The sequence below is a fragment of the Pongo abelii genome, chromosome 10 (genome assembly GCF_028885655.2).
Source record: "Pongo abelii isolate AG06213 chromosome 10, NHGRI_mPonAbe1-v2.0_pri, whole genome shotgun sequence".
Lineage (NCBI taxonomy): Eukaryota > Metazoa > Chordata > Mammalia > Primates > Hominidae > Pongo > Pongo abelii.
The window spans coordinates 131,611,649-131,626,738 of record NC_071995.2 but is presented as its reverse complement, the minus strand read 5'-3'; the positions used below and the strand labels follow the sequence as shown (position 1 = coordinate 131,626,738).

General features: G+C 50.9%; 1 protein-coding gene across 5 annotated transcripts in view; it reads left to right on the top strand.

The window, feature by feature from the left end:
- Positions 1–15,090, top strand: part of POLE (DNA polymerase epsilon, catalytic subunit) — a 78,801-nt gene that overhangs the window by 60,649 nt on the left and 3,062 nt on the right. For 4 of the 5 annotated variants that reach the window (XM_054528474.1, XM_024256531.3, XM_063712368.1 and 1 more), the window contains 7 exons: positions 1,678–1,851; positions 2,831–2,956; positions 4,896–5,028; positions 6,542–6,734; positions 8,127–8,258; positions 8,414–8,607; positions 14,681–14,881. In XM_054528474.1, coding sequence (XP_054384449.1) covers positions 1,678–1,851; positions 2,831–2,956; positions 4,896–5,028; positions 6,542–6,734; positions 8,127–8,258; positions 8,414–8,607; positions 14,681–14,881 — 1,153 coding nt within the window. Of the gene's footprint in view, positions 1–1,677; positions 1,852–2,830; positions 2,957–4,895; positions 5,029–6,541; positions 6,735–8,126; positions 8,259–8,413; positions 8,608–8,914; positions 9,028–14,680; positions 14,882–15,090 lie in introns of all 5 variants that reach the window. The other variant, XR_008512430.2, reaches the window with a different exon arrangement.

Here is a 15,090-nt window from a genome sequence, read left to right as displayed (position 1 = left end):
GAAGGGTTGGTGCTCAAAAACAAGTCTTTGTAATTCCAGAGCCTGTACTCAGCCATAGTTTTAATGACTCCATACAAAAGGGGAGAGGGAGCATGCCAGAGATGGGCAATGAGGCAGGGAGGCAGTTGGGAGCCGGGAGCAGGGTCTAGGCAGAGACACAGTAGCCCAGGCCTGAAAGGTAGAAGGAGTCCAACGGCAGATCCCCAAACTGCCGCTCTGGAGAACATGGGGTTTGCCGAATTATTGAAGAGTTTGTGATGAAAGGGAGTTTTAGGAATGGGACTTGGACCTCTGTAGGTTCTCTTGTAACATTCTGTTCTTGACCCCATTGAAGTTCCCGCTTCTTCAGTAGGGTGACGTGCAGTTTTGGAATCCTTTAGCTGAATTGGGGTTCCAGTACCAGAGCAGCTGGCATCTCTGCCCCACAGGAAGTGAAGGGGGCCGGACAGGGCGTGTACAGTGCACTGGCCAATGCCTAGCTGTCTGGCCTGTGACCAGGGCCCCCCACCACGGGAAACTTGTTTACACTGGCACACGCCCTTGTGGCTTTTGTGTGACCTGTGTCTAGGTCCCACCTGCCTGACCATTGCTTCGGTGTAGGGGCCTAGCCTTGTGTTCCCCCTAGTGTTGTAGGGAAGACCCAGCCCAGGGCAGCCCCTGCCTCTTCAGAGGGAAGGCACAAAATCAGTCACCACCACAATAGGGAACAAGTGCAAAGATGTGTTCCTCACAGCTCCTGGTCAGGGAGGGTGCCGTGAGTAGGGAGGCCGTCCTCCATCCCTGGATCCTGCAGGGCAGGACTGAAGAGTCAGATAGGGAGAGTGCCCAGGGCAGCTAGCCGTGTAAGGGAATGGGGTGTAGGCATGTGTTAGTTCACGGGCAAACACCTGAATGGTCCATTTAAAGGAAATGGCGGGAAGGCAGGGCCCAGCCTGCTAGGCGGGAGAGAGGCCTCTAAGTTCTTGTCTCTGACCAGCTGGGGCCATGTGGGTATGGTGATGTTTTGTTTTTGTTTTTTGAGACAGTCTCACTCTGTCACCCAGGCTGGAGTGCAGTGGCACCATCTCGTGTCACTGCAACCTCCACCTCCCGGGTTCAAGCGATTCTCCTGCCTCAGCCTCCCGAGTAGCTGGGATTACAGGTGTGCACCAGCCCAGCTAATTTTTGTATTTTTAATAGAGACGGGGTTTCACCATGTTGGCCAGGTTGGTCTCAAATTCTTGACCTTAGGTGATCCACCTGCCTCGGCCTCCCGAAGTGCTGGGATTACAGGCGTGAGCCACTGCATCCGGCCTAGTGTGGTGTTCTGATGTCTAGGCAATGGCTTTGCTGTGTCCTTCCTGTCAGGGTCCCCGGCCCATCACACACTTGCTGCCTTGTACTGTGCTGCCCTCCCGTCCTGCTTCAGAACACACAGAGTTTGGGTTGTGTTGAGGGCTGTGGTGAAGCCTGAACCAGTTTAAGGAATGAAATGGAAAGAAACAGATGAGGCGTGAGGGTGAAGGGATGAAATTTGGACAGTGACTTAAGGTAGGGACAGTGAGAAGGGGAGGCGACAGTGACGGATTTGGACCCAGCCATGTAGGGAAAACCTGTGCCTGTTTCAGTTGGAGCATCCTGCGTGGCAGCAGCGTGGGAGGCTGAGGGTACGAGGGTGTCCTGCACCTTCTCTTTCAGGATCCTGAAGAGCATGGTCGTGGGCTGGGTGAAAGAGATCACCCAGTACCACAACATCTATGCAGACAACCAGGTGATGCACTTCTACCGCTGGCTTCGGTCGCCATCCTCTCTGCTTCATGACCCCGCCCTGCACCGCACACTCCACAACATGATGAAGAAGCTCTTCCTGCAGTGAGTGCTCCTCCTCCCTGGGCTGTCCACCGCATCCTCATCTGGGCTGGTCCCTTACTCCCCAGAACCAGAGACGTGGCCAGCCAGTGCCTCTGGGATAAGTAGTCTATTTCTGAGTTTGTGGAGCATAACAATCCAAAGGATCCCAGAGAAACACGCAGCTGCTGCTGCAGCGTCGCCTGCACATCCTGCAGAGAACACTAGGTGGCACCTCCTCTCCTGCCCCTTTCCTGCACAAAGTCATGCTACACATTGTATTGCTGTGTGCCTTGTTGTTTTAGTGAAAATATGCCTGTGTGAGATCTGTGTGAGGACATGCCATATGAAAGGACATTTAGCCTCTCTCCAGCCTTGTGCCGTCGTTACAAATAGCAAATCAGTGAGAGGCTTTGTGCATGAGCTCATGCAGATAGATCTGTGGGGTAACTTCTGGGGCGTAGCCCTCTTGCAGGCCTCACAGGTGTTATAACTCGGGATGAATCCTGATTTGATGGACTTCACCAGAGCGGCCCCACAGAGGCCCCTTGTGGACACTTCTCTGGCCGCGCCTCATCAACATGGCCGGGGATTATTACCCAACTGCTGGGATAAAAGTGCTTCTCGGTGCAGTCTTAACTGAGGAGTCTTGTAATGAATGAAGTCGAATTTTCTCTTCTAGTCCTTTGTCTATTTTTATGTAGTTTTGGTGATTTTTCTCTTATTAAACATCGAATGAGTTGTCTTCATACAAAAAGTTGCCGTTTTTCTGTGATAAGAATTTGCTAATTTTTTCCTGTTTTTGGTTATTTTTTGCCTTTGTTTGTGGTGGATTTTTGCCGTGCAGAAATCTTTGCTCTTCATTAGCTTCTGGGTTCTAGTGTATCTCGGAGGCTTTTCTGCTTCAGGACCCTCAGCTCTTTTCCCTTGTGGATTTTCTGAGTGCCCTCTGGCTCTCCACGGCTGTGGCGTCTCCACCACGGACTCTCAACTTGCTCCACAGGCTCATCGCTGAGTTCAAGCGCCTGGGGTCGTCAGTCATCTACGCCAACTTCAACCGCATCATCCTCTGTACAAAGAAGCGCCGTGTGGAAGATGCCATCGCTTACGTGGAGTACGTCACCCGCAGGTGCGGCTCGCTGGTCCTGGTGACGCAGCACTGTGGCTTTGAGAGGGATGCTAAAATGACCCCCTGAGGTGCCAGCTGTCCTCCTGGGTGGGCTGGGAGGTCCTTAGAAGCGCAGAAGTCACCATGGTGAATCCGAGCAGCGTGAAAAGGGGGTTACCACCACCCGTGCGCGGTAGCAGATCGGAGGCCACGCAGGTGTGCAGCTTGAGTTGAGCAAGTTCAGGAAGTGGCCTGCCTTTGCTAAGAAGGTTCCACAGTGATTTTTGTTTGTTTTTTTTTTCCCCATGGGAGGCACAGATTCAAGTTGCCCTGAATATATGCACCTTGTAAGTGTTGACGTGTAAACCTTTTGATAGACGTCAGTGTTGGCGAGTGGAGTGGTGTGGTTCCTGGGTGCTCAGGTGTGCACAGCTCTCAGCTGTCAGAGCCTGGTGTTGTGGTTTTGACTTCCTGCCTTCCAGGCCATGTTCCTGAGGTTCCCTCCTGGGCCTTGCTGTGCTTCTCACACACTCAGCACTATTTAAATCTAAATAGAAGACAAAGCAACAGAATTTTGTTCGATTGATAGTAGGAAGCTGCCTCCCAGGTGCGCTCACCCTGGGGATGAATGCAGCCCTTTCTGAGCGCAGAGGGGAGTTGCTTGTGGAGGCACAGAGAGTCTGCATGGGTCTGGTCTTTGCATGGTTACAGGGGTAGCATCTGGGGGCGCTGCAGAAAAGGCTGACACTAAATTGATAATAGGTCTTATCACTGAGAAGTAGGAAGGTAGAGCTTGTAAGACTTTCATTCCTAATCAAACCATATGCACTGGATTAATCTGAAACACAGTGCAGACCCACTGTGGCCCCTTATGTCTATCCAAGATGAGCCTTGATGGTCAGTGGTCACGCTGTGTGCCCGGGAAAGCTGGCTTGGGCTAGAATTGTATTTCAGAGCATGGCTGAGATAATGGGAAGGATGTGCCTCTCCCCACGTTGGCCATGGGCAGCTCCAGGGGTGCCCTGTACCTGAGGAGGCCGGGGTTGCTCATGTAGGGAAACAGGCTGCTATTCTCCCTTAGCGTGAAGAGCAGAGTTAGGGTGAACATAAAGTTCTCCTGCAGGAGCTGCGGTGTGGGCTACTCAGCTGCATTTTGAAACTGATTTAGGATGTTCCTCCTTCCTTCCTTTCTTTCTTTGTTTATTCTTCCATTTTTTGGGGTTTTGTTTGTTTTTTAAGAGATGGGGTCTTGCTCTGTCACCCAGGCTGGAGTGCAGTGGTGCAGTCATGGCTTACTGCAGCCTCAACCTCTGGGCTCAAGCTATCTGCCCACCTCAGCCCACTGAGTAGATGGGACTAGAGGTGCATGCCAGCATGCCCAGCCAATTTTTGTATTTTTTGTAGAGACAGGGTTTTGCCACGTTGCCTGGGGTGGTCTTGAATTCCTCAGCTCAGGCGATCTCCTGCCTCAGCCTCCCAAAGTGCTAGGATTACAGGCGTGAGCCACCGTGCCTGGCCTGTTCTTTTTTTTTTTTTTTTTTTTTTTTTTCCCTTAAATGGATCTAACCTGCAGAGGATTGGGTCAGCCCTAGGGAGGCTTAACTGAGGAGTGACAACGATGATGATAGCTTAAAAGAGCTTTGCAGTGGGAAGCACAGTGGTTGGTTACCTGCAGCTGCAGGTCACCTGAGGCCTCAGAGCAGAGGCAGAACGCCCTGTGGGCCATCCCCAGCACGAGGAGGCACCCAGCTCTCTTTGTGGCTCCAGCTCCCAGGGGCCTGGTGGGCCTCCTTAGTTTTACATTTACCACATTTCCCTAGGAAGCCTGAGGGATGATGTGATCTGAATGAACTTTCAAATTCAATGTTAAGTAAGTGACAGATAGAAACAAGGGGAAAAAAGGAAAGTTGAGAACAAGGTCGATTTCATTTAAGCAGCATCTTCAATGCTTCCTCTGCAGCATCCATTCAAAGGAGATCTTCCATTCTTTGACAATTTCTTTCTCTCGATGCTGGGAATTTCTTCTCTGGATGGATCCATCTAACTATGGCGGAATCAAAGGAAAAGTTTCATCTCGTATTCACTGTGGACTGGTAAGAGAGCTGCAGTGTGGCACCCGAGCCAGCTTTGGGGGTCGCGTTCATTCCTGCAACAAGTGCTGAGTGCTCAGGGCCCTGACAGGCCTGGCTGTGCAGCAGCGGACACTGCACCCACATTCTGCCCTCATGAACATGGGGAGGGACCATGCGCAGACAAGCACGTCAGTGTGGAGTGTGGCGTCAGCCCTGGTGGGGGCAAGGCTTGCCATGGGCAACAGGGAGGTGGAGGCCCGTGAGGTGGTGACAGGGAATCCGAGAGCTGATGAAGTGCACCATAGTTGTGTGAGCATAAGGTGCCTCCAGCGGGTGGACACCAGGGAGGCAAAGCACAAATCAGTGGAGCAGTGGTTGCAGATGCAGGCAGAGAGCTGGCAGGGCCAGGCAACTTGGGCATGGCAGGGCAGGGCTTCGGCTTTCATGGCAATGGGAGGTTCTGTGTGGGTGATGTTGGAGCTTTCTTGGCCCCACGTGGATAACCCACCATCGGAGGGCACAGGCAGGTAAAGCCAGTTAGTGCCTGTGTCAGGGAGATGCCGGGCAGCGAGGTTGGTGAGAAGGGCCTGGGTAGGCTTTGAAGTGGAGCCAAGGGGCCACCGGATCGGATGTGTGCAAATGCCCAGGTGCGGGCCAGGCTGTGGGTGAGTGGAGGTGGCTGTCAGGAGCAGTCTGAGGAAGGGGTCACGTCTGGCTGGGACTCATGGTATTTGCAAGGTTGAGACGTGGGTGATCAGCTGGTGCAGGAGTGGCCAGAGAGTGGCTGGGTGGATTGAGAGGAGGCCTGTGTCCTCCACAGGGGCCCTCATAGAGGACTGAGAGGAAGCTGTGGGTACCAGGGCCAGGGGCTCAGATGTCAGAGGGAAAGCCCTCTGTAAGGAGGCAGACACTTCTGGGAGCTGGCAGGATGAAGCCAAGACTGCCCAGGACACCTGGATGGGAGCGATTCTGGTTGGAGTTGGGGGACAAACCCTGATTGAAGGGATTCAGAAGAAAGTGGGAGGGTAGAAACTCAGGCAGTGTAGACCGCTCTGAGGAGGGGATCAGCGTGTGGTCAGGGCAGGTGGCAGTGGGTGTCAGTGTCTACACAGATGTGGACGGCACCATGGCACGAACACAGGCTGCACGGGAGGCTGGGTCTGTGATAGGGTCGTGCCGTCCCAGGAGATTCATGGACTCAGAGGAGGGAACAGTCACCGGGAAGCTGTGGCTGGTTCTTTTGTCCTTGGGGAGTGGGAGTTCAGTAATTAAAGTGAGCTCTGGAAGAGCAGAGTGAAGCTCGCAGTCCCAGGCCACTGGGACTTGTGTGTGTGCAGGCGCTTCCCACAAAGCACTCTGTACTGGGAGCCACCCGGGGGACTCACGCAGGCTCCAGGGGATGCCTTGACTGCACGGAAGGCTCTGGTCACACGGGGCAGATGGACCCAGGTTGGAGGAGCCTTCGCTGTGGCACCCTACCCCTCTACCAGGCCGCGATGGTGCACACACAGCCGCGTTGTCTCGTGTGTTACAGCAAGACTCCCAGAAAGCAGGGGGAGCAGACGATGAGCAGGAAAATGAGGACGATGAGGAGGAAAGAGATGGGGAGGAGGAGGAAGAGGCGGAGGAATCCAACATGGAGGATTTACTGGAAAACAACTGGAACATTTTGCAGTTTTTGCCACAGGCAGCCTCCTGCCAGAACTACTTCCTCATGATCGTTTCAGGTAAGCCCAGAGCCCAGGGCTGTGCAGCCCCCACTAAAGGGACTCATGGTTAGTAGATGCGGCTCCTGTGCCATGGTATCACAAGAAGGCAGACAGTGGGAAAATCAGATCGGGCGGAGCGTGCCCAGCAGTTGGGACTTTGTGAGCCGAGGGGCCTCCTCTCCAGGCTCCAGGCATGTTCCACTGGAGGACCCGGAGAGGGGTGACTGTCTTCCCTCCAGCCCTTGCTCTCTCAGGAAACTCCATGGGGAGCGGCTGCCCCTGGCCGTGTCATTGAGGAGTTTCCTAGCTCTGCTCCCGCCATCTGATTTGGTAACTCAGTCACATACATTCCCAGGGAAGATTTGTGTGTGTGCACGTTCAGTAGCTGAAGATAACCCCCTGGGTCAGGTCAGCTGCCCCCTGGCTGGTCTGTGAGGCCTAACTTTCTGCTGGGGGAGTTCCTATGCCTTGGTTTGGGTCTGCAGGCTTAGAGTTTGCAAATCAAGCTATGCAGGTTAGTGTGCAGACAAAGTGTATCGAGGAAGCACTGTTTGTAGTTCAGAGCCCTAAGTTAAAGAACCCCCTAGGTGAAAACAGCAGGTTGTGATGTGCACACACAGGCGGATGCAGTCACAGAGGCCTTCGTTGATGATCATTTTGTATTTTTGTCACTTGTCCTTGAGTCTTTAACTTTCTCAGTTCTCTCTTGCAACTTTCTAAGTCTCTTTTGAAAAGTTCCGGGTTGGCTGGGTGCAGTGGCCCACGCCTGTAATCCCAGCACTTTAGGAGGCTGAGGCAGGTGGATCACGTGAGGTCAAGAGTTTGAGACCAGCCTGGCCAACATGGTGAAACCTCATCTCTACTAAAAATACAAAAAGTAGCCAGGTGTGGTGGTGCACACCTTTAATCCCAGCTACTCGGGAAGCTGAGGCAGGAGAATCACTTGAACCCAGGAGGCGGAGGTTGCAGTGAGCCGAGATTGCGCCATTGCACTCCAGTCTGGGCAACAAGAGTGAAACTGTGTCTCAAAAAAAAAAAAAAAAAGGTAAGTACCAGGTGACAGGCCCGGAGGAGTTTTTGGAGAAGCTTGCTGATGCCAGGGGCCCTGGCTTTGCTTGTGTTGGGAGCTGTTTTTCATGTGCTACCCAGTGAGACACTTAGTGTGCATGGCCCCATTTATACAGTTTTCTCTCTGACAATGAACTCAGGTGTCAGCGAGTGTTCCTTCTCATTTCCACTTCTCACTTGTCTAGTTTACTTTTAGCTCATCTAAAGGCCGCAAATAAAATTATTAACAATGACATTTTAGTCTCGTCTGTGAGGCGATCTGACCAGCCATGGGTCCCCTCAGATTCTAGGGTATTTGCAGCAGCCCGACTCAGGGCCTGTGGTGTGTGTGTCTCTCCACAGCGTACATTGTGGCCGTGTACCACTGCATGAAGGATGGGTTGAGGCGCAGTGCTCCAGGGAGCACCCCCGTGAGGAGGAGGGGGGCCAGCCAGCTCTCCCAGGAGGCCGAAGGGGCGGCCGGAGCCCTTCCCGGTGAGCAGTCTTTTGTCTTTTGAGGCCACTGCCATGTGCCAGTGACCTAACTCCTCTGTGTGCCATGGGTGGTCCCTGGTGCCAGTCCCCCAGGTGGGAGGTCCCCAGTGCCAGACAGGTCCCAGACCCCTCCCTCAGCATCCTTATACTTCCAGGAATGATCACCTTCTCTCAGGATTATGTCGCAAATGAACTCACTCAGAGCTTCTTCAACATCACTCAGAAGATTCAGAAGAAAGTCACAGGCTCTCGGAACTCCACTGAGCTCTCGGAGATGTTTCCTGTCCTCCCCGGTTCCCACTTGCTGCTCAATAACCCTGCTCTGGAGTTCATCAAATACGTGTGCAAGGTGAGAGTGCCAGTGTGCATGTGGGGAGAGGACACTAACGTACATGTGTAAGGCGAGAATGTTAATGTGTGCAAGGTGAGGCTGTAACGCGTGCACCATGAATGTGCTAGCGTATGTGTGCAAGATAAGGACACCGACATACCTGTTCATGGTAAGGATGTTAATGAATGCAGGATGAGGCTTTCACCTGTGCAAGGGGGTGTTACCTACATGTGTAGGGTCAGGGTACCAGCGTGTGCAAGGTGAGGAGCAGGTGTAAGTTACTTGTTCATTCCACCAACATTTATCATGTCCCTGTCACATGCAGCCACAGTTCCGGCATCTGTGCTCAGGTGTGAGCAAGACAGGAAAGGCCCTGCCTTGTGGGGCCTGTCTGCTGCCAGCCGACCCGAGAAGGGAGAGGGCCGTTCAGAGGCGCAGGTGCTGTGGGGACGGAGCCTGTGAGGGGCGCTGGGACCTGGTGCAGGAGGAGGGAGGACGCAAAGGCCCTGGGGGGTGAGCTTGGTGTGTTGGTGAAGGCACAGCCGAACACCCACTGCCACCGGCTGGGAGGATGGGTCACCGGAGACCAGTAGGCTGGACCGGGACCCAGAGCTGATGAGATGAGAGCTTGCTCGGATGCTATGGCCTTTCTGGGAAAGGCAGGCTGAGTCCAAGGAGGGATAATATTACCAGATAACGACCGCGGGTGTCAGCCCTTACAGAGCAGAGCGCTTCACTGTCCATTTCCTCACTCAGCCTTCCCAGCAAACTGCATCTCACGCACGGCTAAGGTTACGCTGGAGATCAGGTGACGGCCTCAAGGTCTGGTTGTGGTGAAGAAGTGTTTTTAGCTCACCATTTTAATTCCTTTATTGACTTTTACATGTTTTAAATTCATTTTTATTAAGGTGTAATGTATATACAGTAAAATGTACTCTGTGGCGTGCAGTTGTGTGATTTTTCCTAGGTGGATGGAACTGTGTCACCATCAGCAGGATACAGGATAGTCACCGCCCGAAAACATTCCCTGCACTGCCCTCCTCACCTGACACCCTTTAGCCACTGGTGTGTCCTCCGTCCCTGCATTTTTTTTCTCTTCCAGAGCGTCACATAAGTAGAGACATTGTGCAGCCTTTTGGATCTGGCTTCTTAGCAAAACACACTTGCAGTGTGGTTCACCCACACGCTCATGTGTATCAGAACTCCCTTCCTTTCTGTTGCGAGTAGTGTCTGTTGTGTGGGCAAACCACAGCTTGCTTTTCATTCACTGGTGGAAGGACATTTGGGTTGCTTTCACTTTGGGGTGATTAATAACAAAGCTGCTATAAACATTCTGTAGGTGTCGGTTTTTGTGTGAACATAAATTTCAGTTCTCTGAGGTCATTTTTTAAGTGTTTGTTTAACTTGATAAGAAACTGCCAAACTCTTTTCTGAAGTGGCTGCACCGTGTCAGGGTCTCATCAGCAGTGTGTGGCAAGAGTTGCAGTTCCACATCCTCACCAGGACTTGGTATTATTGGGTTTTTAAATTGCAGCTATTCCAGTAGATGTGTAGTGGTATCACATTGTGTTTCTGATTTGCATTTCCCTGGCGACTAATGATGTGGGTTTTTTTTTTTTTTTTTTGAGATGGAGATTCACTCTCATTGCCCAGGCAGAGGTGCAGTGGCGCGATCTCAGCTCACTGCAACCTCCGCCTCCAGGTTAGCTGGGATTACAGGTGCCTGCCACCACACCCCGCCAATTTTTTGTATTTTTAGTAGAGACAGAGTTTCACCATGTTGGTCAGGCTGGTCTCGAACTCCTGACCTCAAGTGATCCACCTGCTTCGGCCTCCCAAAGTGCTGGGATTACAGGCGTGAGCCACCACGCCTGGCTGTGGGGCATTTTTTAATGGGCTTCCTTGCTGTCCTGGTGTCTGTCCTCTTTGGTGAAATTTTAGGTTTTATCCATTTGAGTTAATTTTTATACAGTATGCATGCTGTAGATCCAAGTCCATATTTCTGCATGGGATATCTGATTGCAGGCATATCCTGTCTTATTGTGCTTCGAAGTGGTTACATGTATTTTTACAAATGGAAGGTTTGTGGGAATCTTGTATTGAGCAAATCTCATCTTTCCAACAGCATGTGCTCACTGTGTCTGTGTCACATTTTGGTAACTCTCAGGATATTTCAGACTTTTCCACTATTATTATAGTGATAACCTTTGATGCTTCTATGGCAATTGTTTTGGGGTGCCATGAACCATGCGCATAGAAGACAGTGAACTTAATCAATGTTGTGCGTGTCCTGATTGCTCCACTCCAGGGCCATTCTGCCATCTCTCCCTTTCTCCCTGGGCCTCCCCAGTCCCAGTGACACAACACTATAGAAATTAGATAAGTTAATAGCCCTGCAATGGCCTCTGCGTGTTCAAGTGAAAGGAAGAGTCACACGTCTCTCACTTTACATAAAAAGCTAGAAATGGCTCAACTTAGTGAGGAAGGCATGTCGAAAGTCGAGATAGGCTGAAAGCTAGGCCTCTCACACCAGTTAGCCAAGTCAACTGCAAAGGAAAGGTTCTTGAAGGAAATTACAAGTGCTCCTCCAGTGAACACATGAAAGATAAAGAAGTGAAACAGCCTGTTGCTGATACGGAGAAAGTTGAGTTCGGATAGATCAAACCAGATATAACATCCCCTCAAGCCAGAGCCTCACCCAGAGCAAGGCTCTCACTCTGTTCGGTTCCATGAAGGCTGAGAGCTGAGGAGGCTGTAGAAGGAAAGCTTGAAGCTGGCAGAGGTTGGTTCATGGGGTTTAGGGAGAGAAGCCGTCCCGGTAACATAAAAGGGCAAATGAGGCAACAGGTGCGGGGGGAGAGGCTGCAGCAAGTTCTCCAGAAGATCTGTCTGGGATCACTGGCGAAGGTGGCTACACTAACAACATATTTTCCGTGTAGACAAAGCAGCCTTCTATTGGAAAAAGATGCCATCTAGGACTTTTCATAGCTAGAGAGGAGGCCTCAGAGCCTGGCTTCAGAGGACAGGCTGACTCTTGTTAGTGGCAGATGCAGCTGGTGACTTTAAGTCAAAGCCAGTGCTCATTCAGTCTTTTAAGGCCACTACCTGCAGCTCAGAAAAAGATTCCTTCCAAAATAGTACTGCTCATTGACAGTGGACCTGCTCACCCAAGAGCTCTGATGGAGACATACAAGGAGATGAATGTTGCTTTCATGCTTGCGGACACAACATCCCTTCTGCAGCCCATGGATCAAGGAGCAATTTCGACTTTCAACCTTTATTATTAAAAAATACATTTCATGAGGCTATAGCTGCCATAGATAGTGATTCCCCTGATGGAACTGGGCACAGTAAATTGAAAACCTTCTGGAAAGGATTCACCATTCTGGATGCCATTAAGAACATTTGTGATTCATGGGAGAAGGGGTCAAAACATCAACATTAACAGGAGTGTGGAAGAAGTTGATTCTGACCCTCATGGATGACTTTGAGGGATTCAAGACTATTGTGGGAGGCATGACTGCAGATGTGGTGGAAACAGCAAGGGAACTAGAATTAGAAGTGGAGCCCGAAGATGTGACCAAGTTGCTGCAATCTCAGGACAAAACTTAACAGATAAAGAGTGGCTTTTCATGGATGAGCAAAAAAGTAGTTTTTTGTTTTGTTTTGTTTTGAGATGGAGCCTCCTTGCTCTGTCGCCCAGGCTGGAATACAGTGGTGCGGTCTTGGCTCACTGCAACCTCCGCCTCCTGGGTTCAAGTGATTTTCCTACATCAGCCTCCCAAGTAGCTGGGATTACAGGTGCCTGCCACCACGCTCAGCTAATTTTTGTATTTTTAATAGAGACAGCGTTTCACCATGTTGGTCAGGCTGGCTGGTTTCAAACTCCTGACCTCAGGTGATCCACCTGCCTTGGCCTCCCAAAGTGCTGGGATTACAGGCACGAGCCACCACGCCCAGCCCAAAAAAAGTAGTTTTTGTTGTTGTTGTTGTTTTTTGTTTTTTTTGTTTTTGAGATGGAGTCTCGCACTCGCCCAGGCTGGAGTGCAGTGGCACGATCTCGACTCACTGCAAGCTCCGCCTCCCAGGTTCACGCCATTCTCCTGCCTCAGCCTCCCAAGTAGCTGGGACTACAGGCATACACCACCACACCTGGCTAATTTCTGTATTTTTAGTAGAGACAGGGTTTCACCATGTTAGCCAGGATGGTCTCGATCTCCTGACCTTGTGATCCGCCCACCTCGGCCTCCCAAAGTGCTGGGATTACAGGCGTGAGCCACTGCGCCCAGCCAAAAAGTAGTTTCTTGAGATGAAAGTGAACATTGTGGAAATGACAACAAAGGATTGAGAATATTCCATAAACTTAGTTGTCAAAGCAGCAGCAAAATTTGAGAGGACCGACTCCAATTTTGAAAGAAGTTCTACTGTGGGTGAAATGCTATCAAACAGCATCACATGCTACAGAGAATCTTTCATGGAAGGAAGAGTCAGTCGATACAGCAAACTTCATTGTTGTCTTGTTTTAAGAAATTGCCACAGCCACCCCCACTCAGCAATACCACCCTGATCAGTCAGCAGCCATTTACATTGAGGCGAGACCCTCCACCAGCAAAACGATTGTGACTCGCTGAAGGCTCAGATGATCGTTAGCATTTCTGCACAATAAGACATTTTAAAATTAAGGTACATACATTGTTTTTTTAGACATAATGCTGTTATGCACTTAATAGACTACAGTATAGGGTAAACCTAAGTTTTGTCTGGGCAAAACTTACAGGTGACTCACACCTGTAATCCCAGCACTTTGGGAGGTCAAGGTGGGTGGACTGTTTGAGCCCAGCAGTTCAAGACCAGCCTGGGCAACATGGCACAACCCGTCTTTACAACGATTACAAAAATTACCTGGGCATGGTGGCGCATGCCTGTCGTCCCAGCTACTGGGAAGGCTGAGGTAGAAGGATCAGTTGAGCCCCAAGAAGTCAATGCTGCAGTGAGCCATGATTGCGCCACTGCAGTCCATTCTGGGTGACAGAGCGAAATCCTGTCCCAAAATTAAAAAAAAAATCACATACTTTTTTTTTTTTTTTTGAGATGGAGTCTCACTCTGTCACTCAGGCTGGAGTGCAGTAGTGCAATCTTGGCTCACTGCAACCTCCACCTCCTGGGTTCAAGCGATTCCCTGCCTCAGCCTCCCAGGTAGCTGGGATCACAGGTGCACCCGCCACCATGCCCAGCTAATTTTTGTATTTTTAGTAGAAATAGGGTTTCACTGTGTTGGCCAGGCTGGTCTTGAACTCGTGACCTCAGGCCATCCACCTGCCTTGGCCTCCCAAAGTGCTGGGATTGCAGGCGTGAGCCACCACAAATCACGTAACTTTTATACGTACTGAGAAAACAAGCGTGAGCCAAAAATCACGTAACTTTTATATGTACTGAGAAAACAAGCGTGAGCCAAAAATCACGAAACTTTTATATGCACTGAGAAATCAAAAGATTTGTGATTTGCTTTATTGTGATGTTTGTCCGTTGAGGTGGTTTGAAACTGAACTTGCCGTATCTCCAAGATACGCTTGTATTCAAGAACCATTTGTTCAAAAGACTATTCTTTTTCTATTGAATCATCTTTGTACCTTTTTCCATAACTTAGTGACCTTATCTGTGTGGGTCTATTTCTGGATTATGTATTTTTTTCGATCTTGGATTCAATTTGCTGATATTTTGTTGAGCATTTTTGTGTCTGTGCTCAGGCCATTATTGGTCTGTAGTTTCTTTGTACGGTCTTTGGTTCTAGTATCAGGGTGATGCTGGCCTCATAGAATGGGTTGAGTGCTCTCCCTCTTCAGTGTTTTGAAAGATATTGTGTAGAATCAGCAGCATTTCTTCCTTAAATGTCTAGTAAATTCCCCGGGGTAGCCTGTCCTCACCGATGGAAAACTGCCAATGTAGAGAAGTCAGCTGAGGCTTCTAAAGGGACTAAGGAAGGGGGGAAAGGACACCAGGAAACTGTAGCCTAAGGTCCAGAGGGTTCTGGTCTAGACAGTGCAGGGAGGCCCCAGGAGCTCCTTCCTGATGTGGGCTGTGGTCTCTGCAGGTGCTGTCCCTGGACACCAACATCACAAACCAGGTGAATAAGCTGAACCGAGACCTGCTTCGCCTGGTGGATGTTGGCGAGTTCTCCGAGGAGGCCCAGTTCCGAGACCCCTGCCGCTCCTACGTGCTTCCTGAGGTCATCTGCCGCAGCTGTAACTTCTGCCGTGACCTGGACCTCTGTAAAGACTCTTCCTTCTCAGAGGTGTGGCTGAGCTCCAGCGGGCCCTTCACTGTGGAGCAGAACATCCGAGGGCACTGCGGTGTCTTGAGGGCTTCTGCAGCCCCAGCTCTGTGGGTCACACCTGCTGCCCCTCTGACTCACACGGATTGGCAACAGGCCCCTTCCCAGGCCTCCTCACACCACATTCGGAATGTTGTCCTAGGAATGTTGTTCTAGGAAGGGCTCAAGTG